Source organism: Lynx canadensis, chromosome B2 (genome assembly GCF_007474595.2).
Source record: "Lynx canadensis isolate LIC74 chromosome B2, mLynCan4.pri.v2, whole genome shotgun sequence".
Taxonomy (NCBI): Eukaryota; Metazoa; Chordata; class Mammalia; order Carnivora; family Felidae; genus Lynx; species Lynx canadensis.
The window spans coordinates 30,446,510-30,469,227 of record NC_044307.1 but is presented as its reverse complement, the minus strand read 5'-3'; the positions used below and the strand labels follow the sequence as shown (position 1 = coordinate 30,469,227).

General features: G+C 47.1%; 2 protein-coding genes across 3 annotated transcripts in view; both read right to left on the bottom strand.

Annotated features, from left to right (window-relative positions):
* LOC115513705 (DLA class I histocompatibility antigen, A9/A9 alpha chain) overlaps positions 1–12,940 on the bottom strand; it is a 165,112-nt gene extending 152,172 nt beyond the window's left edge. Inside the window, exons 1-8 of one of the 2 annotated variants that reach the window (XM_030315040.1) lie at positions 12,828–12,940; positions 12,288–12,557; positions 11,809–12,084; positions 10,933–11,208; positions 10,711–10,818; positions 10,230–10,262; positions 10,036–10,083; positions 9,530–9,908 (exon numbers count right to left, since the gene is read on the bottom strand). In XM_030315040.1, the coding sequence (XP_030170900.1) occupies positions 9,904–9,908; positions 10,036–10,083; positions 10,230–10,262; positions 10,711–10,818; positions 10,933–11,208; positions 11,809–12,084; positions 12,288–12,557; positions 12,828–12,900 (1,089 nt within the window). In that variant the 5' untranslated portion in view covers positions 12,901–12,940 and the 3' untranslated portion in view covers positions 9,530–9,903. Of the gene's footprint in view, positions 1–9,529; positions 9,909–10,035; positions 10,084–10,229; positions 10,263–10,710; positions 10,819–10,932; positions 11,209–11,808; positions 12,085–12,287; positions 12,558–12,827 lie in introns of those variants that run through there. The other variant, XM_030315041.1, reaches the window with a different exon arrangement.
* Positions 1–22,718, bottom strand: part of LOC115513706 (DLA class I histocompatibility antigen, A9/A9 alpha chain) — a 253,834-nt gene that overhangs the window by 152,168 nt on the left and 78,948 nt on the right. The window lies entirely within an intron of this gene.

Sequence of the window (22,718 nt, the reverse complement as noted above, 5' to 3'; positions counted from 1 at the left end):
GAGGATGCAGAAAATGCACATGTACAAGGGACAGAAAAGAGGCTTTCCAGTACAGGAAGATAGGCAAGGGGCCTGAAGGAGAGGGAAGAAGGAATGGCGGTGGGGGCGGGGGAGGAGGGGGAGATGTGCAAGCATGCAGGACAGGAGCCAGGACAGGGAGGCACGGGCTCCTGTAGGTGGTGTGGGTTGGAAGTCAAGGCAGACGTTGGCCTGCAGGGAGCAAGGGACGGACAGGAAGGCCATGCTGAAGGAGAGGTTTTGTCAGCAGGGAAGGAAGGGCAGTCAGGGGCGGGGGCGGGGGGACTAGGCTGAGGGATGTTTGGCCAGAGCTGCCATGGTGCACAGGTGGGTGCTGGTGGGGTCCAGAGCCAGCAGCTGCTTCCTGTGGTGAAGACTCATCAGGAATGAGGTGGGGCCCCGGGGTAGGGGGGCAATGAGTGGGCTGTAGAGTGGATTGTGACCACAGGGAGTTTAGAGTAGCCCAGTGCCCTGGGGGTGAGGGGGGAAGGTGTGGGCCTAGGCCCAGAGTGGAAGCGCGGCAGGATGAGGCCCCCAGGTGAGGAATGGGATGGACCTGCCAGTGTCCCTGGGGAGAGGCAGTCAGAGGGTCTCTGAGAGACAGAGCAGCGAGCCCAAGGGTAGTCTATATTAGAAAGGAGGGGCAGTGGAAGAGAAAATAGACCCGACATGCCCCAGTGCATACCTTGGGGAAGGACCTGCATGGTGGGGGTGCTTCTGGGAGGAGGGCAGGTCATATCTCCAAGGAGAGTTAAGGGGAGACTTCCAAACCAGGACAGGCAGGCTGGGAGAAGGTTGGCTGTGGGGAAAGTCTGGCGCTGACTACGTGGCTAGACAACCAGTTTGGAGACCAGATGTCAGGAGTGGGGCCCACTGAGGTCATGGAACCAAAGGATGGGGTTAGGGCCAAGGATAAGGGCAACGGACCTCAAGCAGTTTTCTGGTTGGTGGGGGAGAGGGGAAGGCAGGAGCCAACAGGGGAGACTAGTGCTGAGGGTCTGGGAAGGGGGGACTGAATGTCCCAGAACAAACTTGAATCAGGGCTGACAGGAGAGGAGGGGACTTGGGCTAGGATCCAGGAGGAGTGGGTGCTGATGGCAGGGCCCCATGGGAAGAGGTCCTGAGACAGGAGAGCTTGGTGAGGGCCCAGCATGTGGGCAAGGGGTGTGAGCAGGCATGGACCATAGGAAAGGGATGCAGAGGGACCAGGGAGACTGGGATTCCTGCGCACAGGGAGAGTGGAGGCCACGAGGGAGTGAGGGTGGGATGCAAGAGAGGGGACAGGACAGTGTGGGTGTTGACCCAGGATGAGGAAGGCCAAGAGACTGCACTGGAGGGGAGGGAGGAGGAGGGGCACCAAGACAGGGGACAAGTCTTGACAAAGCTCTGAGCGCCATGCCACAGCCTTCCCCTTGGTGATGGCAGGAGGACAGTGGGAGGGAGAGTCTCTGGGCAAAGACTCCTCAGAAAATTAGCATACTACTGGAAGTCTTAGCTTCAGCAATGAGACAACAAAATGAAACAAAAGGCATCCAAATTGGCAAGGAAGTACTCAAACTTTCACTCTTCTCAGAAGACATAATACTCTGTATGGAAAACTCGAAAGATTCCACCAAAAAATTGCTAGAACTAACACATGAATTCAGCAAAATAGCAGATTGTCAAATCAATGTACAGAAATCTGTTGCATTTGTATATGCGAATAATGAGGCAGAAATAAAAAGAAACAAAGAATCTTATTTGGGGTTGCACCAAAAACAATAAGACACCTAGGAATAAACCTAACTAAAGACGAAAAAGTTCTGGACTCTGATAACTATAGAACACTTATGAAAGAAATCGAAGAAGACACAAAGAAATGGAAAAGCATTCCATGCTCATGGATTAGAAGAACAAACATTGTTAAAATGTCTATCCTACCCAAAGCAATCTATACATTTAATCCAATCCCTACCAAAATACCACCAGCATTTTTCAGAGTTAGAACAAATAATCCTAAAATATGTATGGAACCACAAAAGACCCCAAATAGCCAAAGAAACTCTGAAAAGCAAAAAATTGGAGGCATCACGATTCCAGATTTCAAGCTGTATTACAAAGCTGTAGTCATCAAGACAGTATGGTCCTGGCACAAAAGCAGACACATAGAACAATGGAACAGAATAGAAAATCCAGAAATGGACCCACAACTATATGGTCAACTAAGTTTCGACAAAGGAGGATTGAATATCCAATGGAAAAAAAGTCTCTTTAACAAATGGTGTTGGGAATACTGGACAGCAACAGACAGAGGAATGAAACTACATCCCTTTTCTACAGTATACACAGAAAGAAATTCAAAATGGATGAAAGACCTAAATGTGAGATAGGAAACCATTAACATCCATAAAAACTTCTTCTAGACACAGCGCAAACAAAAGCAAACAGGAGCTACTGGGAGTTCATCAAGATGAAGACCTTTTGCACAGTGAAGGAAACAACCAACAAAACTAAAAGACAATCTAGAGAATGGGAGAATATATTTGCAAACGACATATCTGGTAAAGGATTAGTTTCAAAAATCGATAAGGAACTTAGCAAACGTCACAACCAAAAATGCAAATAACCCAGTTAAGAAATGGGCAGAAGACATGAATAGATGCTTTTCTAAAAGAGACATCCAGATGGCTAACAGACATGTGAAAATATGTTAACATCAGGAGAAAGAATGAAATCCTGCCATCTGCGACAATGTGGATGGAACTGGAAGGTATTATGCTAAGTGAAATAAGTCATTCAGAGAAAGGTTATCATGTTTTCACTGTTAGGTGGAACTTGAGAAACTTAACAGAAGACCATGGGGGGAGGGAAGGGGAAAATACAGTTACAAACAGAGAGGGAGGTAAGCAAACCAGAAGAGACTCTTAAATACAGAGAACAAACTGAGGGTTGCTGCGGGGCAGGGGAGAGGGAAAAATGGGGATGGACATTGAGGAGGGCACTTGTTGGGATGAGCAGTGGATGTTGTATGCAAGTGATGAATCATGGGAATCTACCCCCAAAACCAAGAGCACACTGTATACACTGTATGTGAGCCAAGTGGACAATAAATTATATTAAAAACAAACAAACAAACAAACATGAAAAAAAAAAGAAAATATGCTAACATTTTGCTAAAATGAACAACCCAGGAAACAACAGATTTTGGGGAGCATGTGGAGAAAGGGGAACCCTCTTGCAGTGTTGGTGGGAATGTACTGGTGTAGCCACTCTGGAGAACAGCATGGAGGTTCCTCAGAAAACTAATAATAGAAATACCCTATGATCCAGCAATGGCAATACCACGTATTTATGCAAAGGGTACAAAAATACATATTTGTAGGGGTACATGCACCCCAATGTTTATAGCAGCATTATCAACAATAGCTAAACGATGAAGAGAGCCCAAATGTCCATCTACTGATGAATGGATAAAAAAGAGGTGGTATAGGGGCGCCTGGGTGGCGCAGTCGGTTAAGCGTCCGACTTCAGCCAGGTCACGATCTCGCGGTCTGTGAGTTCAAGCCCCGCGTCAGGCTCTGGGCTGATGGCTCAGAGCCTGGAGCCTGTTTCCGATTCTGTGTCTCCCTCTCTCTCTGCCCCTCCCCCGTTCATGCTCTGTCTCTCTCTGTCCCAAAAATAAATAAAAACGTTGAAAAAAAAAAAGAGGTGGTATACGCGCGCGCACACACACACACACACACAGACACTCACACGCAGACACACACACATATAATGGAATATACATGATTTATCTTCAAGAAATTTCCACGTGCATTTGAAAAGAATGTGTATTCTGTGGATGGCTGGAATGTTCAATAAATGTCAGATTGTACTATTGGTTTATAGTACGGCTCAAATCTTCTTTATGTTTATTGATCTCTGCATAGATGTTCTATCCATTATGGAAAGTGATATATTGCAGTTTCTGACTATTACTGTCATATTATCTGTTTCTCAATTTCTGTCTGTTTTGTTTTCATGTATTTGGCGCTGAGGTGACAATATATTCAGGATAATTTGACCCTTTTATCATTATAAAGTGATGCTGTTTATCTTTACTAGCATTTTTTCTTTATGTCATATACATTATTATGTATATTTATATACATAATATACAATATTATGTATTATTATGTATTATGTGTATGTATGTTATTCACATAACATATATTTATATATTTATATAATATCCTGGTCATGTTATATTTTATGTCTTAGGAGTGCAATATTGAAGTTTTATGACCTTCTTTTTACTACCTATTCTTTCTCAAGTTACTCAATCAAGTCTTTTTCCCGTTTGTAGTTTACATTTCATGCTGTGAGTTTCTCTTTTTCTTTGTGCAATTCTTTGTGTAAATTTTTTGACACATAGGTTAAATATAGATTTCTCTAGAGAAATTTGTTTCTTTCTTATAAACTTGAGTCAATATCAATCCAGGACAATAATAAACTGAACTAATGACTAGAAGGTATTTTGGCCCCAAATAAACGCAAATTTGGACTACAAATCACAGAAGCGTTAGTCTGTGATTGGAAATTCTTTGAAGTAGCTGTTTGCTCACTTCGTGCTAGCTCCAAGAAAACCTACTTAGAATAATATCTTCTTGTTCTTGAAGACAGAGTCGAGTCAATCTGATTCGTGTCACCCTTTCCTGAGGATATGAATCTATGAATCTTAGGTTCCCATACTTTCAGGGAGGGATGTTTCTCATGAAATAGAATGAGCTCTGGGCATTATTTCTTGTCTATGAAGTTCATGAGCCTGAGAAGCAAGCAAATATTTTCTAGATTTGAAATACACCTTGAGTATCAGAGCAGCCATCATCCCTGGCTTTTTGCCCATTATTATATTTTGGCCTAAATGATTATTATTCTCCTGATTTTTCTTGTGGGTGAAATATATACAATATATAATATATATTTTGTACATATTATTGTATACATCTATGTATAAATCATGATTAGTTGTTTTTATTGGAAGAGGCAGCCTTAAAACTTAGTCTACTGTGTTACTGGAAGAGGATCTCCATTCACAATTGTTTCATTTCTGCGATTTATCCAGCACCAGACGAGGTGGTAGAATACAAGTCTACCTAAATCAATGGTGATCTGTGTCTTCCGTGAGCCAGCACTGGTCTGTGAATGTGCATCAGCCCACAAACAGATAGAGACAGAAATGAAAGTGAAACCTTATCCTGTCTCAGACTGGCAATCGAGACAAAAATAAGCCTGTATATTGTCATTGGATCTGCTAAAAACAGTTTGATTACTAGCTGTTCGTGGACCAGAGGTGGAGGAGCACAATGTCTAACCTGGAATGATTTTGCAGACTTTTGTGAGGGTCACATAAAACCTGGTAAATTTTGGATACTCTGCCCAGAAATACAGGCATGTACAAAGAAATATGAAGTGTCAGTGTATATATAAGGATCATCTGTAGTGTTACGGATCTGGGTAACGTAATCCTAGGAAGAGACAAAGGCTGCAGAAGACATTTTGAACATTCACTTCATCACCCGAAAGTGCTACTCCACTTACTTGTGAGTACAACTGCAGTAGACAAAAGCTGGATCCCATAACAACTATCAAGGGGAAAAGTTGAAAGACGCCGTATTTAGTCACTCCTTCCTCCAATCTGACCTGAGTGCCTACAATGTATCATATCAAGTTGTAGTGTCAAATCACTGCTCCAAATGTTGCAATTTGTCATTCTTTTTCCATTCCTGGCCCCCGGTTTCCATGCCCAGAACTAGTATCCTCTTCCCATATGAAAAATTTCCACATTTAAAAATGTTGACGGAGGGCAGAGACCATGGAGAGGAGAACCCACTTTGCCAAACAGCCTTGCATTGGACGTGGCATGAAACTTCACAGTCACGTGACCACCTGCCAGACTCTCTCTCAGGACATGGGACAGATAGGCTGGGACCGCACTACACGGCATTTGGCACAGGTGTTTGAGTGACAGTGGTGTCATGCAGTTAGTTGCAAGGGGCAGCAGCAACAGCAGTCTCAGCCTCCGGATCCAGTGTCCTATGTCAGGGGACTGTGTTGCGAGGGTGGCATCTATACCCAGGAGCAGGGCCCTGGTTACACGTAAGCCTCCCCCTCGGGTCCATTGTGGATTCTGTTCCCGTCTGTGTAGACTCAAGCCTGGTTTGTGACTTTCCTTAAAATAGAACAAGGCCCCACATTCTCTTTCTCTCATCACAGTCTGCAACTGTGCACATGTATCACAAAGAGGGAGAAGTTGATGTAGGGAATAGCGTTAGAGAGCCTGATTTCAGACTTTTTTTTCACCAGTTTTACTGAGATATAACTGACATACACCATTGTGTCAGTTTAAGGCTACAGTTTCTTGATTTGATACATTTCTATGCTGCAAAATGCTTACAACCAGAACATTACCCTAGACTGCACCTTGTCACATAGTTACCATTTCCTTTTGTGTGGTGCAAACATTTAAGATCTACACTCTTGTTATCTCAGAGATTTTATGTTGAGCTGATAACCACTTCCTCAATCTGCCACCTGGCTCTGTCCCCTGGGAGAGAAAATATGTATCTCCCAGCAGGTCTTGAATTTTTCTTCCTAGAAAAAACAACAACATTTCAATGTGGATGTAAGACCCCTTCCCACAATGAGGGCTCTCATCAGTGACTTCACTGCAACTCTATCTGGTGGAACCCCAGGATTGCTTGTGGGTTCATTACAAAACACTCAGGCCTCTCTCCACATACCCTGTTAGAGTGTTGGGCGTGGACCCAGGAATCACTACTTAATAAGCCCGACAGGAGAGGCTGAGGCACAGCCACGTGGGATCCTGCTTTATGTGCTTGGTGTTCAGTGTGTGATCTGAAGACCAGAAGGAGCACCAACCTTGTTATAAACCCAGAATCTCACACTCTACTCCAGATTGTCTAGCTCTTCGTAAGTCCAGGAAATTTCTGTGCACGCTGAAGGTTGGTTTCCCTGGTCTATGTGCCTTCTAGGTGCAGAACCAGAACTGTTCAGTATGTGCGTGTGCTCTGATCAGCTTGCTTAGCAATGAGGAGTCCAGGGTTTGGTCCTGTTCCTTTCTCTCTATGGCCATCAACTCCTTGGTGACCTGATCTATGCTGAAGGCTCTAAACATCATTTATATGGTGTCACCTCCCACATCTATTTCTTCATCCTAGATATTTCTCCCACCCTGCACTCTATCTCCAGCTGGAACTTCGCTTGTATTTCTAATAATCTCAGATTTGACATTCCTAAATTGAGTGCCTGTGATGAAGCTTCCCCAAATGTCCTACTTCCAAAATCTTCCCTGTCTCATTGAAAGACACCCCCCCCTTTCTTCTTGCAGTCTGAAGTATTGGATGCTGTCCTCGATTCCTCCTTCTCACAACCCAGAAGTAATACATTAGGACATGCTGCAAAGTTCATCTTTAAATGTATCCAGAACATACACACACACACACGCACACACACACATGCACACACACACAATAACCAGAGTACAGCAACTTCCTGTTATTTCTCTCTTCAAACCCCAAAATAAGTCCAACATCCCCCCTCCTGGAAACTGCACTGGCTTCCTACAGTCTTCCTACGGGTCTCCCACCCTTCACCTGTCGATTCTGCATAGCAGCAAACAGATGCTGCTGAGAGAAGTACTACCATGTGGACCATCTGATCTAAACCATCTGGTGACTCCACATGTCACTCAGAGAAAATTTAAAAGTCTTCTAATCCTAAAGCCTAGATATCTGAGCGCATTTCCCATGCTCTCTGCTCCAGCCACAGTGGCCTCTCACCCTTCCTTGAACAAGGACACGCTCCTGCCCTAGTGTGTGTGCCTGGAAGTTCCCCTGCCTGGAAAGAATTCCTTGAGACATGCTCTTCAACAACTCCTTGTGTCCCACCCATCTCTCAGAGGTCAGCTTCCCAGTGAGGCTCACACTTACCACCCTAGTAAAGTAGCCACCTTCCCTGTCCCCCCACAGGTAACTCTCTGGGTCACCTTCCTCAAAGCACCTACCAATTTCCAATTTAAACACTTCCCTTATTTACCACATTTGTACAATATACAGTTGACTCTGAATTACACTGGTTTGACATGTGTATATCCACCGATCTGTGGACTTATATACAATAAGTGCTGTCAATGCAGTTTCTCTTATGTTTTCTTACTATTTTCTCCACCTTAATTTATTGTAAGAATACATGTACATATCCATGTAACGTACAAAACATGTGTTGAATGACTGTTCCTGTTTTCAGTAAGGCTTCTTATCAACAGTATGTTATTAGTGGGAGTATTTAAGTTTCAGGGGAGTCAAAGGTTATACTTGGATTTCTGACTGCTCAATTGGGTCATTGCCCTCAGTCCCCAAATTGATCCAGGGTCAAGTAGAGTCTGTCCCTCACCCCTAGGACATATTCTCTGCAACACCAGCACGTTTGCCTCTTCTTACTTACTGAGGTGCTTAGATGAAAAAATAGCAGGTCCTGCACGTGGCACACGATATTATCAGTGGAACAAGTGGTCAGCGCAGAGGACCTCTGTCTTCTGGATGAGCCTCAGGCACAGCCAGTCTGTGGCAGCTCCCGCAGAAAGTGCTCCCACCTCACCATCAGTGCAGCCTCTACTTTCCCCCAGGGGTGCTCCCCCTCCCTCTTTCTGCTCTGCTCCCCCCTCCCACAGCATTTCCCCTGCACAGCACAGCATACAGTTACAGTCCTATCTACAGAATCACTGTATGTAGGCTCCATGGGGCCCTTTCTCCAACCAAATAGAAATCTACATTAGACCCTGCTTTATACATCCATGAACGTGGATGGGAGCCAGAACCAGCATCACTAGAACTAAGGGCAGGGAGAGGGCATAGAGAGGCAGGGAAGGTAGAAACTAACTGAAGCGTAATAACGATGAGAAACTCTCAGATTCCTCCTACCTCCAGAATCTAAAGAATAATCCAGAAGACAGCTCTAGAGGAAGGGGAAGATTGGATGAATCTGAAAATTCATGTCTCCAAACCCCAGAGACCCCTGTGTGCAGGGGCCACCTAGGCCTGTGGGAACAACAGCCCAAAGGACTCCTGGTGCTGTAACCACCGGGGTGATCTGGGGAGAATGAGACAGGAACTCGGACACAAGAGCAAGAACAGGCCTGATGCATCACAGACACAAGGAAAAAAAACCCCAAAAGATGGGCCTGAGGTCACAACCCAGGATGGAGCCTGGGCTGACCCAGTCACAGGAAGCTCTGGCTCCACAAGGTCCCGGTGACAGGTGACATCCACATCCCTGTGGTCATGGTCCTGGTGAGACAAGGTTCCACAGAAGGGACAAGGACAAGGAGCAGAGACATGACCCAGCTGAGGAGGGAGCACGACACACCAAGGATGCACTGAGCACCGACTGGACCCAGGCCCCATCCCCGCTCGGCTCCTCCAGCCCTCTCCTGTCCCCACCTGCAACAGACACGGCACAGGAAACATCCAGGTTCTGGAAGGTTCTCAGGGCTTTCATTTATTTTCTCTTCCAACCATACAAATCCTCTCTTTTATTACCTCATCATGCCCACATACCAAGAATTACAAAACACAAATTCTTATCAGGATTCTCATTTTCAGTAGGGAAGTAAGGCGTCAGTGCTCAGCCCAACATGAAGGAAAGACAGGGATGGAGACGGAACACAAATCAGTATGGGAGGGGTCATGGTGGGCATGGGGGCCAGTCTCCTGCATCCTCACAATATGCTAATAGGAATGCAGACACATTCTGACACCATCTGCAGGAAGTCAGGGGATCTCGATGTCACCAAGTGGGAGCATGAACAGATCCTGCATCGCTCAGTTCTCCACAGGCAGCGGGGTCTCACACTGTAAAAAAAATTATCATGAACACATTTAGGTCAGTCACATAAGTGCCACATTTCAACAGCCCCCCTCATGCTCAAAGTGTCCCTAGTGCCCCCACTCCTTCCCACTTCACCCTCCAGAGTCTTACCTTTAAGAGCCATGAGAGACGAATCAGAGCCCTGGGAACTGTCATCGCCTGGGGTAGAACAAACAGGACATGATCAGAGTCACAGGAGTTGAGACTAAGGAGCAGCTATTGGGGGTGGGGGTGGGGGCGTGAGCTCCCCAAGGGGTCCTGTCTACATTATCCCAGGTTTCAGGGATCACTTCCTCAATACTTACGTGCAGCATGAGAGTAGCTTGGTCCTTTTCCTCCTGTGGAATAAAATACCATTTTAGACACCTGGGACAACTGGGCCATGTGATCCTAGAGCAACCTCCTAATCCTTGTTCACAATGAAGTTTCCAGAATTCTGACTGAAGACCCAGGACAAGATTGGATACATGAAGAAACAGGTGTGTGTGGGGAGAGTGGGGTGGGTCACAGGACCACCTGACTTGCTGGAGGTCTGACCTCAGCAGGGACCTTCCTCTCTGTCCTGTCACTGCTAGGAATCAGGTCCCCATCAGCAGAACTACCAAGTGAAAATCTGTCCTTCATTTTCCAAGTGCTTTGCTACAGAGTGAATGTTAGTAATGGCTCCAGAGTGGGCAGGTACATGTGTGTGGATGGAACTTCCCAGGAACCAGGCAGGACAATGTGCTACCTACGAAACTCCCCAAGGGGACTAGAGACTCAGATCCCCCCCCATTCTGTTCCTACCTGAGAACTTCTTCCTCCAGATCACAGCTCCAACCACCAAAGTGACCACAAGGACAGCCACACCAGCAATGATGCCCAGGATGGGGATGGAGGGCAGAGAGGATGGCTCTGGAAAGGGAAGGAAGGTGAGGGGCCCAGACCTCTGGCTTCAGTCCTGACTCTGAAATTTCCAGAAGGGCCCTGCTTTCCCTGACACGGGGCTCTACCCCAAACCCTCCTTACCCCATCTCAAGGTGATGGGCTCGGGCAGCCCCTCGTGCTGCACATGGCATGTGTATCTCTGCTCCTCTCCAAAAGGCACCACCACAGCCGCCCACTTCTGGAAGGTCCCATCTCCCGCAGGTCTCGTCTCCACAAGCTCTGTGTCCTGGGTGTGGTCCTGCCCATCACGCTGCCAGGTCAGGGTGATCTCCTCAGGGTAGAAGCCCAGGGCCCAGCACCTCAGGGTCACCTCATGGTCAGAGATGCGGTGGTGGGTCACCCGTGTGTTGGGAGATTCTGAGGAAGAAGAAACAGAGAATCCACACTGTGGTTTAGCTTTATGGGCCACTGAAACTGCATCCACGTGACCATCCTGAGGTGGACAGGACCACTGGTCTGGATGGAAGAAGCACAAAACCCAGACCCCAGTCTAGCCTTTGGGATCTCCTGATCCTTGTTATGTTCTGGAATCTGGGAGAGAAGCCCGGGTAGGAAGCTGCTGGTCCAAGGGGAGAACACACTGTGGTCCTGAGTGTGGTGGAGGGTGAGTGACTCAGAAAACCCGGAGTCAGATCTCCAAATATGTTCCCAGATGGAGACAAGGCCTTGAGAGGGAAGGTCAGTGTTCACAAGGTGGCTGCCAGGGTCAGAGGGAACTGCTGATGGGTTATTTCAGGGATGTCTCAACCTGCACCCAGGGAGAGACTGGATTCCTGTCTCTCTTTTAGAGAAAAGCACCCTCAAGGTGAGTCAGTCTCTAGTAGGCATATGAACTCCCAGGCGGATCTCCCTCTTCCCACCCGTGGGAGGGGTCATGACACTGAGTCCATTTTCCCTTCCTGGTGGGAAGCCAGCCCCAGTGGAGGGGAGATCAAGGAGGCCCCGCGGTCCCAGTACCTGCGCGCAGCAGCATCTCCTTCCCCATCTCCAGGTATTTGGTGAGCCACTCCACGCACGTGACCTCCAGGTAGTTCCTGATGTCATTGGCCACACAGGCCTCCTCCCAGCTGCGGTGGGTGATCTGTGCCGCGGTGTCCGCTGCGGTCCAGGAGCGCAGGTCCTCGTTCAGGGAGATGTAATCCTTGCCGTCATAGGAGTCCTGACTGTACCCGCGGAGGAGGCGGCCGTCCGGTCCGACGTCACAGCCATACATTCTCTGGATGTTGTGCGACCCTGTCCCCGCCCCGCCCCCAGAGCAGCAGTGATTAAGGTGAAACCGAAAGTAAACCCGTCTAAAAGCTCCCTCGGGCTCTTCCAGGGTCGTGGGACGGGCGTCACGCGGCCTCAGGGCAGCGCTCTGACCCGGAGACTCGGGGCGAACCCGGCCCGTCCGTGGGAATGGGGGTCGTGACCTGGACCCGGCCCGTGTCGCTCACCGGACTCGCTCTGGTTGTAGTAGCGGAGCATCGTGTTCAGGTCCACTCGGAAAATCTGTGCGTGGTTCTTCGCGGTCCGCGTCTCCTGGTCCCAATACTCCCGCCCCTCCTGCTCCATCCACGGGGCCCGCGGCTCCATCCTCGGATTCGGGGCGTCGCTGTCGAACCGCACGAACTGCGTGTCGTCCACGTAGCCCACGGCGATGAAGCGGGGCTCCCCGAGGCCGGGCCGGGACACCGCGGTGTAGAAATACCTCAGGGAGTGGGAGCCTGCGGGCGTGGAGGGGCTGAGACCCCGCCCGACCCTCCTCCCCGCGCGGGGCCCAGGTCCCAGGGGGAGGGGGACGGGAGGGCAGGGCGAGGGGGACCCGAGTTGGGGAGAGCAGGGAGGGATGGGGGAGGAAAGGCCGGGGCAGGGGGCGTGGGGGGGTCTGGGGTCGGGGCGGAGGACAGTCGCCTCCCCGGAGGTTCCGCTTCCCCCCCGGGCGGTCTCCTCGCTCCTGCCCCGCAGAGTCCCTTTCCTCCCGACCCCGCACTCACCCGCCCAGGTCTGGGTCACGGCCAGGGCCCCCAACAGCAGCAGGAGCACAGTTCGGGACATCAGGAACCGCATCCTCGGGGTCTGGGGAGAAATGTGAGTCTCAGGAGGCGGGTGCGGAAACTTGATACCCCGGAACCGCGGTGCCGCTGATTGGCTTCTCCGGAAACTGGACACTAATAGGAGTGTGAACAGAGGCCGCGTCATCAGTATCCAGGCAGAAGGACCTGACACACGTTGTGACAGGGAGAAGTGAAACCAGGGCAGATGGGGACTCCCCAACACTGGGCTTCCCCGCCCCCGACGCCGCCCTGGGGCCAGAGTCCCTGAGAGGCGGGCCTGGGGACCTGGGACTTGGCCTGGACGCCTCACCTACTGCACAGAGCGCTCTTTGTCCCACTGTGTCCCTCAGCCCTGGACCTTTTGTTCTCAGGATATCTCTACAGTCTTACAAATTAGTGAGGATCCCAAAGATAATTGTGTGTCTGTGGATTCTATGGATCCTTATTTACCACAGTAGGACTAAAACAGGTTCAAATATATATTAATTCATGTAAAATCACATAAAAACAGAAATATTGTTTGTATAGAAAGTAACATTGTTCCCAAATTAAAGGGGCACTGAGAACAGTGGTTTTCTTGCATTTCACATTTTTGCAAGTCTTTTTCTTGTCTGTCTCGTTAGAAGACCACTGGATATTCAGATTTGTTTCTGCATCTATTGTGTTGTTTTCGTGAAGTATATGAAAAAGTTTGTGTCCTTGACCAAATGTAGGAGAATAGTATGTGTCATAACCTTTTCAGATAATTATGAGTATTCATCTTTGATACTATATTAAAACTACACAATGTGTACTTTCTCTGAGGTTCTTTGCAAACTGGAACCTGAAACAGTATCATTGACTGTGTCTTTCTCTGTTACATTAACTCCATAGGCCCATCTGCACATGGAATGGATCTTGTACTAATGCATGATTGTTTTTCGGTAATGTGTTGTGTGTTGTTTCACTAAGTAATATAAGTGTTCCCGCATTGCTTAGAGTGGAATCAAATTATCAAAAGTCATTTGTTTTGGGGCACCTGGTTGGCTCAGTTGGTTAAGCATCTGGCTTTGGTTCAGGTCATGATCTCATGGTCCGTGAGTTCAAGTCCCGCGTGGCGCTCTGTGCTAACATCTTGGAGCTGGGAGCCTGCTTAGGATTCTGTGTCTCCCTGTCTCTCTGCCCAACCCTGCTTGCACTCTGTCTCTCTCTTATCTCAAAAATCAATAAACGTTTAAAACTTTTTAAAAGAAACTCATTGTTTTAATATTACCACAAATCCCAACAGAAAAGGTGGTCAGTACTGAGAAGCTGTCAAGCTTCTGGGTGGGTCACAGGTTAAATGGGACAGGCTCATGGGTGATGGGTTCTAAGGAGGGCACTTGTGATGAACATTGGGTGTTGTAAGTGATGAATCATTCAGTTCTACTCTTGAAACTAATATTAACCTGTATGTTAAATAACGAATTTAAATAAAAACTTGAGAAAAACAATGTAATGGTAAAAACCAGTGATTGCTCACAGTAACCAGCACAGGGAGATGTTTGGTATTTGGTGGGTCATACGGTAACTTGTTTTTGTCTGTAATTGGACAAAGTTGTGTCATGGTTTTGGAGTCTCCTTTCGTGCTTTTGATGTTCCGTGAGATGACTGGCTCATGTCCCACAGGAATAATATGGCCCAGTGGTGGCATCAGACAGCTTCTGACCACACTGAGGCCCAGCTGTCAGTGTCAGACCAGTTCCCGATGTGGGGGCTGCTGTTTCTTCTGTCTTCAATTGCATATTTTAAAACACCCACAACCTATCAATAATAATTAAAGAATCGGTGTTTTGGGGAGCCTGGGTGGCTCAGCCGGTTAAGGGTCAGACTCCTGATCTCATGGTTTGTGAGATGGAGCCCTGTCTCAGGCTCTGTGCTGACAGTGTGGAGCCTGCTTGGGATTCTCTCTCTTGATCTCTCTGTCTCTGTCTCTGCCCCTCCCCTGCTCATACTCACTCTGTCTCTCTCTGTCTTAAAATAAATAAATAAACTTTACAAAAAATCTGGAAGGACTTTTAAATCCTTAAATAATCCAGTATAGATTGGCCTTATTATGGTTCTTAAATAAGTTTATTTCTTCTTGTATCACACCCTGAGGAGAAGCTTTTTCTCAGCTTACGGATTGTGCAATTTATTCACACTAAAACTACTCCCAGAATTAGAGTAGGTCTTAGGTTTTTTTTTGTTTTTTTTTTAATTTTTTTTTTCCAACTTTTATTTATTTTTGGGACAGAGAGAGACAGAGCATGAACGGGGGAGGGGCAGAGAGAGAGGGAGACACAGAATCGGAAACAAGCTCCAGGCTCCGAGCCATCAGCCCAGAGCCCGACGCGGGGCTTGAACTCGCGGACCGCGAGAACGTGACCTGGCTGAAGACGGACGCTTAGCCGACTGCACCACCCAGGCGCCCCGTAGGTCTTAGGTTTAACATTTCATAAGCAGGAATATTGTTCATGGTCGTTCCAGACCCTAGTTCCAATACTTATCCCTTTGTCATGGAGTACCTCATTCCTGTCTCCTAATATGTCTGCCAGATTTGGTTACTGTTCTCTGTATCTCCTCAGAGGCCGATTTGCTGAGGAAAATCCGAAGTAAAGGAGAGAAAGGAAGAGTAATTATATTTAGAGGAAAAAAGGAATCATGTAGCGGGAAATAAGAGGGATTTAGTGGGATTCATGTGGAGGGTACACTTCCAGAAATCTCCCACTCTGGTACATTGTCACTCTCCCCTCCACACACACACCCATGGGCCCACATCCCCCTACTTTCCACACACAGGCAAGATCTTTGTGAAGTCTGTGCAGCGTTGCATTGACCTTGCCCAGCTCCTGGTGGAGCAGAACTTACCAGCTATTGCCATCCATTGTGGGACGCCCTGGGAGGAGATGTGAGTGAGAGATGGAAAGGTGTTCTTGGGAGGAAATGAGACCCATGAGATAAAGGTCTGTGAACATGTTTATGATTGTCTTTCTGAGAAACAAACATGTTATGATTGTCTTTCTTGGTATCAGTAGTTTAAAGGTCTTCAATAACGAATTCTTGTGGCCAGCAACCTATGTGGCCAAGGCATGGACATTAAGCAGGTGAACTCTGCCATCAACTACCACCGGCCTGGCGATTCCCACACCTACCTGCATCGGGTAAGCTGCACACCCACACGGACATCCCAGTGCACCTCCCAGCCCCTGATTTCCTATGTCTTCGTACATTACACCCTCGTCCCTCCTTTTGGGTGTCTTCCTACTTTGGGGTCTTCCAGTGCTACCCTCTGTCCCCTTCCAGGAGGCCTGTGCAGGCCAGTTCCCCCAAGGGCTTGGCCATCACATTTGTGTCAAGTGAAAAGATCCTCAGTGAGGTGCAGGGTCACACTGAGGTCAGTAGTAGTGAGCTGCCTGATGAGATGGACGTTTCTTCTTCCAGTGAGTATTGATCCCATGAAATTGGTTCCTCCAACTCTTCAGAGTCTCCTTGTTCCTTAGAGACTTTGTCTTGAACCATGTAGTGCAGAGAATGGTGTCTGATGCTTAATGGGTGCCTGACAAGTTTATGTCCCGCGACCTTGATGCCATGTTGGGATGTTTTGTTCATTTCTATGTCCGGTCCCTTTCCTCTCTCATCCAATTAATTTTTTTTTGCACCTCAGTCTCTCCTCTGTCCCCACACACCACACGAACACCTGCATGTATAGGGGTTTGTGCTTCTGCCAGTCTCACTTAGCCTTCCCATGCCTTATTGTAACTGTGCATGTTTTCTCTGCAGTTGCAGCCATGGGAGAGGACGCACCCATTCGAAGAGCCTGATGGAGGTCTCACACCCACGAACCATGAGATCATGCATGACCTGAGCTGAAATCAAGAGTCGGATGCCCAACTGACTTACCTACCCAGGCACCCCTAAGGTTTATACTCCCTAATTAATTTCTTTTAAAAAATATTTTTAACTTTGAATATAGTTGGAAAACACGATTACATTAGTTTCAGGTGTACAAAAATGGACTGAACTTCTGTACACATTTTCTTTTTAGAGAGAGAAACAGCCAGAGCAGGGAAGAGAGTCAGGGAGGGAGGGAGGGAGGGAGGGAGAGGGAGAGAGAGAGAGAGAGAGAATGAATAAGAGAATCTCAAGCAGGCTGATTCCTGCGGGGCTGGATCCCATAGCCCTGGGACCATGAGCTGAGAACCCACTGCCACCCAGGGGACCTTCACCCTCTGTCTACACCATGCTGTGCTCACCAGAGTGTAGCTGCCACCTGTCACCAGACAGTGATGTTACAGTATCACTCATGATATTCCCTGTGCTGTGCCTTTTATTCCTAAGACCTGTTCCTTCCATAACTGGAGCCTGTGTCTCCCACTCCCCTCACCCACTGTGCCCATCCTCCCAACCTCCTTCCCTCTGGCAGTCATCCGTGAGTTCTCTGTATTTATAGGTCTGATTCTGCTGTTTGCTTGTCTATTTATTCATTTGTCTTGTTTTGTAAGTTCCACATAGGAGTGAGATCATGTGGTACTTGTCTTTCTCAGTCTGATTTCTTTCACGTAGCAGAGACACGGCCCTGTTTGTCCATCTATGTTGTCACAAGTGGCAAGATCTCATTCTTCTTGTGGCCGCATAATATTCTAGTGTGTGTGTATATATGTGTGTGTGTATATACCACACATCTTCCTTAGCCATTTGTCTGTGGGGGGAACACAGGTTGTATCCCTGTTGCTTTTGAAAACAACCTAACTCACTGAACATCATTTGGGATGAGGGCGCCCCCTCGTGTCCGGGCCCCTGTCCAGGTGCTGGAGCTGAAGGAGACCCTAGGGAGGGCCTGGCTGAGGAGGAGAAAGGCAGCTGGGTCTTCTCTCCTTAGTCCTGTGGCCGCACATGAGGTGAAAGGTAAGGGGACATCCCCCACTGCTCTGCTCTCAGGTGGATTCTGACTGAGAAGCCTGAGTGGGGTCTGGACTGTAAGCCAGGTGGAGGTGTCTGAGCAGAAGCCTTGGCATCAGTGGGGAGAGGATGAGGTTTCTGAGCATCCCTGGACTCCACAGGGGTCAGGCTCAGGGGTGAGGCGGGATTGCAGGAGAGGAGAGCTCAGGAGCCGGTGCCATTGCTGAGGTGTCTGTGTCCCTGTGCACCTTGTCCTCCAGCCCCGTGATGGTGATACAGGGAAAACCGAAAAGTAGAAACACTTCCTGGGACTCCTACTTCTAAATGTTTCAAAACTCAGTGAAACAAAAATCATTTCTGATGTGGAAATAGCATCTAAATGTCTGTACAATGCTCCTTAGTGTGGACATGCATACTCGCAGTTTGTGTGTGGACCCTGCATCAGTCTCTGGGCGGACAGTACTGAGTCTGCTAGGGATTCTCTCTCTCCCTCCCTTTCCCTCTCTCTTTGCCCCTCCCCTGCTTGTGTACTCTCTGTCTGTCTCTCAAAAAAATAAATAAACCTGGGGCGCCTGGGTGGAGCAGTCGGTTAAACGTCCGACTTCAGCCAGGTCACGATCTCGCGGTCCGTGAGTTCGAGCCCCGCGTCAGGCTCTGGGCTGATGGCTCAGAGCCTGGAGCCTGTTTCCGATTCTGTGTCTCCCTCTCTCTCTGCCCCTCCCCCGTTCATGCTCTGTCTCTCTCTGTCCCAAAAATAAATAAACGTTGAAAAAAAAAATTAAAAAAAAAATAAATAAATAAACCTTAAAAATAAAAGAATTGGTGTTTTCACTTTTAGGGGGGTGAACACCCAAGAGTGCAATTATTGGATTATATGATGAGTCACTATGTTGTAAACCTGAAAGGAATGGAATAGTGTGTGTAAGCTACACTCAAATAAGAAAAAAAGAGAATTAGAAATATTAGAGAACCCTTTGGAAAGGAAGACACGAAATGTCACACACCTATTATGGTAATAAATAAACACAAAGAAAATGAGAGTGTGGAATATGTAGAGAGACAGGTCCTAGAGGTGTGGTGATGAGAGGATTGCAAAGCAGGGGGCTAAGACTCTCCAGGAGCCAAAACCTCAGTCCCCTGGCTCAAGCCTCTTTGATTTTTGCAAATTGTTGACAACAGCAAGTAAATACAACACAGTATTTGGCCTCTTGACAGGTCATGTACCTGCAGTGTTTTCTATACTGGGTCATGAAGGAACCAGAAGGAACATTCTTATCCCCAAGGTGGCTCCCGGATGATGTCCTTCTGGAGAGAACCAGCACTCCCAGTGGCTTTCTGTCCTGGGAATGAAACTTCTTTCAGTTTCTTGCTGCTTTGTCCCTTTCCTTCAGGACATTCTTATGGTGCCTCTGGCTGGTTGTTCTCCAGCACCTCCCCCTTTCTGTCTGTATACGAGAGACTGTAGGAGGACATTGCATAACCCGAACTGTCGGTCGGTACGTTGACAGGCTCGTCGTCTCTGGCACAGACTGTACATACAAAGATAAATACATTGCATGTTAAGGCAAACAGAATAGCAGTAGAGAAGCTCAATATCTTAACATGCTCTATCGGGTTTAATTTTCCTCATCCCTCTGATATACTTTCTAAGATCTTAGATCTGGGTAACATGCCCAGATTGGTTTTGAAAGTCTCATAGATCTCTGCTTGCAGATGTTGAATGTCCATAGACACATTAGATTGCCCGAGCAAGTGTCTCTAACATCATTCCAAGGAAATTTAGTGTTATTAAACGATAATGGGGTTACACATATCGATGTAGTGTTCCAATCACATTTCAATGATATTTGTCTTTGTAGCTCAGTAATTGATCTCCCAGCAGCATCACATAGCCTGTTGTAGGCCTGCAATCTCACTGGACAGTCGACTGTCAATATTCCGCTGTGTTTTCCAAAGTTGGAGTATTTCTCATGCCATTGTTGCACAAATTGTAGTGTCTGCACAGATTGGGGCAATGAGACAGCCGCAGTAGCTGCGGCCGCAACACAGCAATAATGCCTATGAGAGCTGCAACAGGCATTCCAGCAAACTGTAGGGATCCATGAAGAGCTCGCCATAGAGCATGGTCCATCAGATACATTTCTGAACAATGTTGCAGTGGTCGAGACTCGCAAAACAGCAGCCACAGGCCAGGGGTGCTCTAAGTAAATATAAGCTTTCCGGTGACAGAGTATAGAGTATAGAATTGTTAAGACAACATTTATATGTATAATGAGCAGTTAACACAGATTATAACGGTCTCAGAATCATTCCAAACTCTGTCCTTTTAATAGTATGCATGGCAAACGGACACAAGCCGGTATGTACCAGGTACTATTGACCTTGAAAGATAAAGTAGAAATGTTGCTGGAGCTGTTTTTATACTATGTGCCCTTCCACGTATGGAAAGGGTGGGGGACAGCAGTTAATTTCCATAGATGCTTTTGTAAGGCTCCTGGTTGTAAATGAGGACTGGGGGCAGAAAATCCCCCACTGTGCCAAACAATTGAGCCATTACCAGTGGTGAGGATAGTATGATTATGAACACCCCATTGTAGATTTTGTAATGAATTTTTAATGCGAGCTGAGCCCATAGGGCTCCAATCAATGATGCTTCCATAGGAAGTATTTAAAAGAACTCACCCTATCTCCCCTCTAAATGCCTCCCAAGTCACCCATCTGTCCCATTCTGACAATGTACAAGTAGCACAAGACGGAAGCATTGGAGGAGTGTCATTAATTGTAAGATTGGAGCCAATCAGAGAATGGGCTGATGGTACAAAAATATGTTTGTGCTGGGTCCCATTTTTAGTAATAGATAGCCATGCTTGAGGCTGACTTTTGAGGCTGTGTTTCCCATATCCAAAACATATAGGAGGACCTTCAATCCCTATAGTATAATCATCCATAACAGTACCTTCTTCATTTGGCCTATGTGGTCTTCTGCTGTCAAACGTCCCAGGTGTCCATTCGGTGTCATTTGTATACACTGGCAGGGGGGAGTCATACCAATTGAGTCATATCCTGACTGAGAGGTGGATGAGGGATATAAGCCCAGGAAGTGTAGTTATCAGTGCTTACTGTAGTAGTATAACCGCGAGCATCGCAAGGAAGAGGTGAGCAGGAGTTTGTGGGCTGCAAGTCTGCATCAATATTTTTTCAACATCATGTGTCAACCTCTTAACTTATCCCCAAGTGGGAGGTTGAGCGACCTCGTGTACCTTGGAAGAGGGTGTGGTGCATTGGGCACAATTATCAGTTTCTGGATGAACATTCTGTGAAAGTCTTTGACTAGTGGAGTCATGGTAAACTGAGGTCACTTGGATCCGCTCATGCCTGGGTTTCAAGCCCTGGCTGCATAACCACTGGTAGCCTTGATCTGTCGAGACACAAGCATACCGTTTGCCCCACACAACAACCTCTCCCTTTTCCCAGTGTCCCTTCTCATCCTTCCAGTATACCAGGTGATAAACAGGGGTGGCGTTTTGCTTGTGCCAGTGTACCTCAGCAGCAGGACATGTATGGGATCCTTGTGTGTCCAAGAAGTTTAAAGTATATAAGGCACAGTGTAATTGGTCCCATGGTGTAGGTCTAAGCCCTTCTTCTTTTACCTCTTTTGGTTTAATTAACATAATTTTAAGTCCCTGATGAGTGCGTTCTATGATCCCTTGACCTTGAGGGTTAGAGGGAATGCCAGTAAGAGGAGTAGTTTGTTGGGCTGCAAAGAAGCGGGCTACCTTATGAGATACATATGCAGGGCCATTAGCAGTTTTAATGCGTTGTGGGATACCTAGAATTGCAAAGGTTTCAAGAAACTGAGCAATAACGTGCACAGCCTTTTCTCTGGTACATTCCGTGGCCCAGATCTATCTGGAGAAGGTATCCACAGTAACACGCACATAAGGGAGTTTACCAAAAGCTGCGATATGGGTAACGTCAGATTGCCAAAGTTCATTTGCCTGTAGTCCACGAGGATTCACTCCAGAGGTGTATGGAGCCACAGTGAGGGGCTCGCAAGATGGACGGGCACTAACAATGTCTTTTGACTGAGCATGAGTTACAGCGTGTCTATGGGCAAGCCCTCGAGCATTACTATGGTGAAGCATATGCTCCTGTTGTGTCATCTGTAAGGTGCCTTGGAATAAGTCATCAGCAATGGAATTTCCTAAGGCTAACAGGCCAGGAAGGTTAGAATGACTGTGAATATGAGTGATATATAAGGGGTGTTGCCTATGCTGTATTAATTCTTATAAATGCAAAAACAGATGATCTAATTCATTTCGTGGAACAATATGTGCGGTTTCAATATTTAGGACTGTGGGCCACACATATCGTGAATCTGTCACAACATTGAGGGAGGCAGGTACAAGATGCGACAATTCTATAACGGCTGCTAATTCAGCCTTTTGGGTAGATGTATAGGGTGTCTGTCATTCCTTAGAAATAGGACCATGTATAGAAGCTCTACCATGACCATTTCCATGTGTAAAATATGTGTCAGCATCTGCTAAAGGCTGGTCTCGAATTCTCTTTGGCCAAACCCATGAGGTAGCCTTGAGAAATGACAAAATTTGGTCCCTTGGATACTGATTGTCTAATTTCCCTATGTAATCAGACAAGGCTATTTGCCATTGTATATTAGTTTGGTAAGCCATATCACTTTGTTGATATGATAAGGGAATAATTAATTATAGAGGAGGGATCACCACCATTAAGCACACGTAGTTGGGATTGGCCTCTCCAAATTATATTCCTAATTTTATTCAGATATATGGTAAGAATTTTAGTGTCCTTTTTTGGTGAAAACAGCCATTCAGTGATTCCCCCATGCTGCCATAAGACCGCAGTGGAGAATGTGGAGCAAGAAAAGTCAATAATTGAAGAGGAACATTA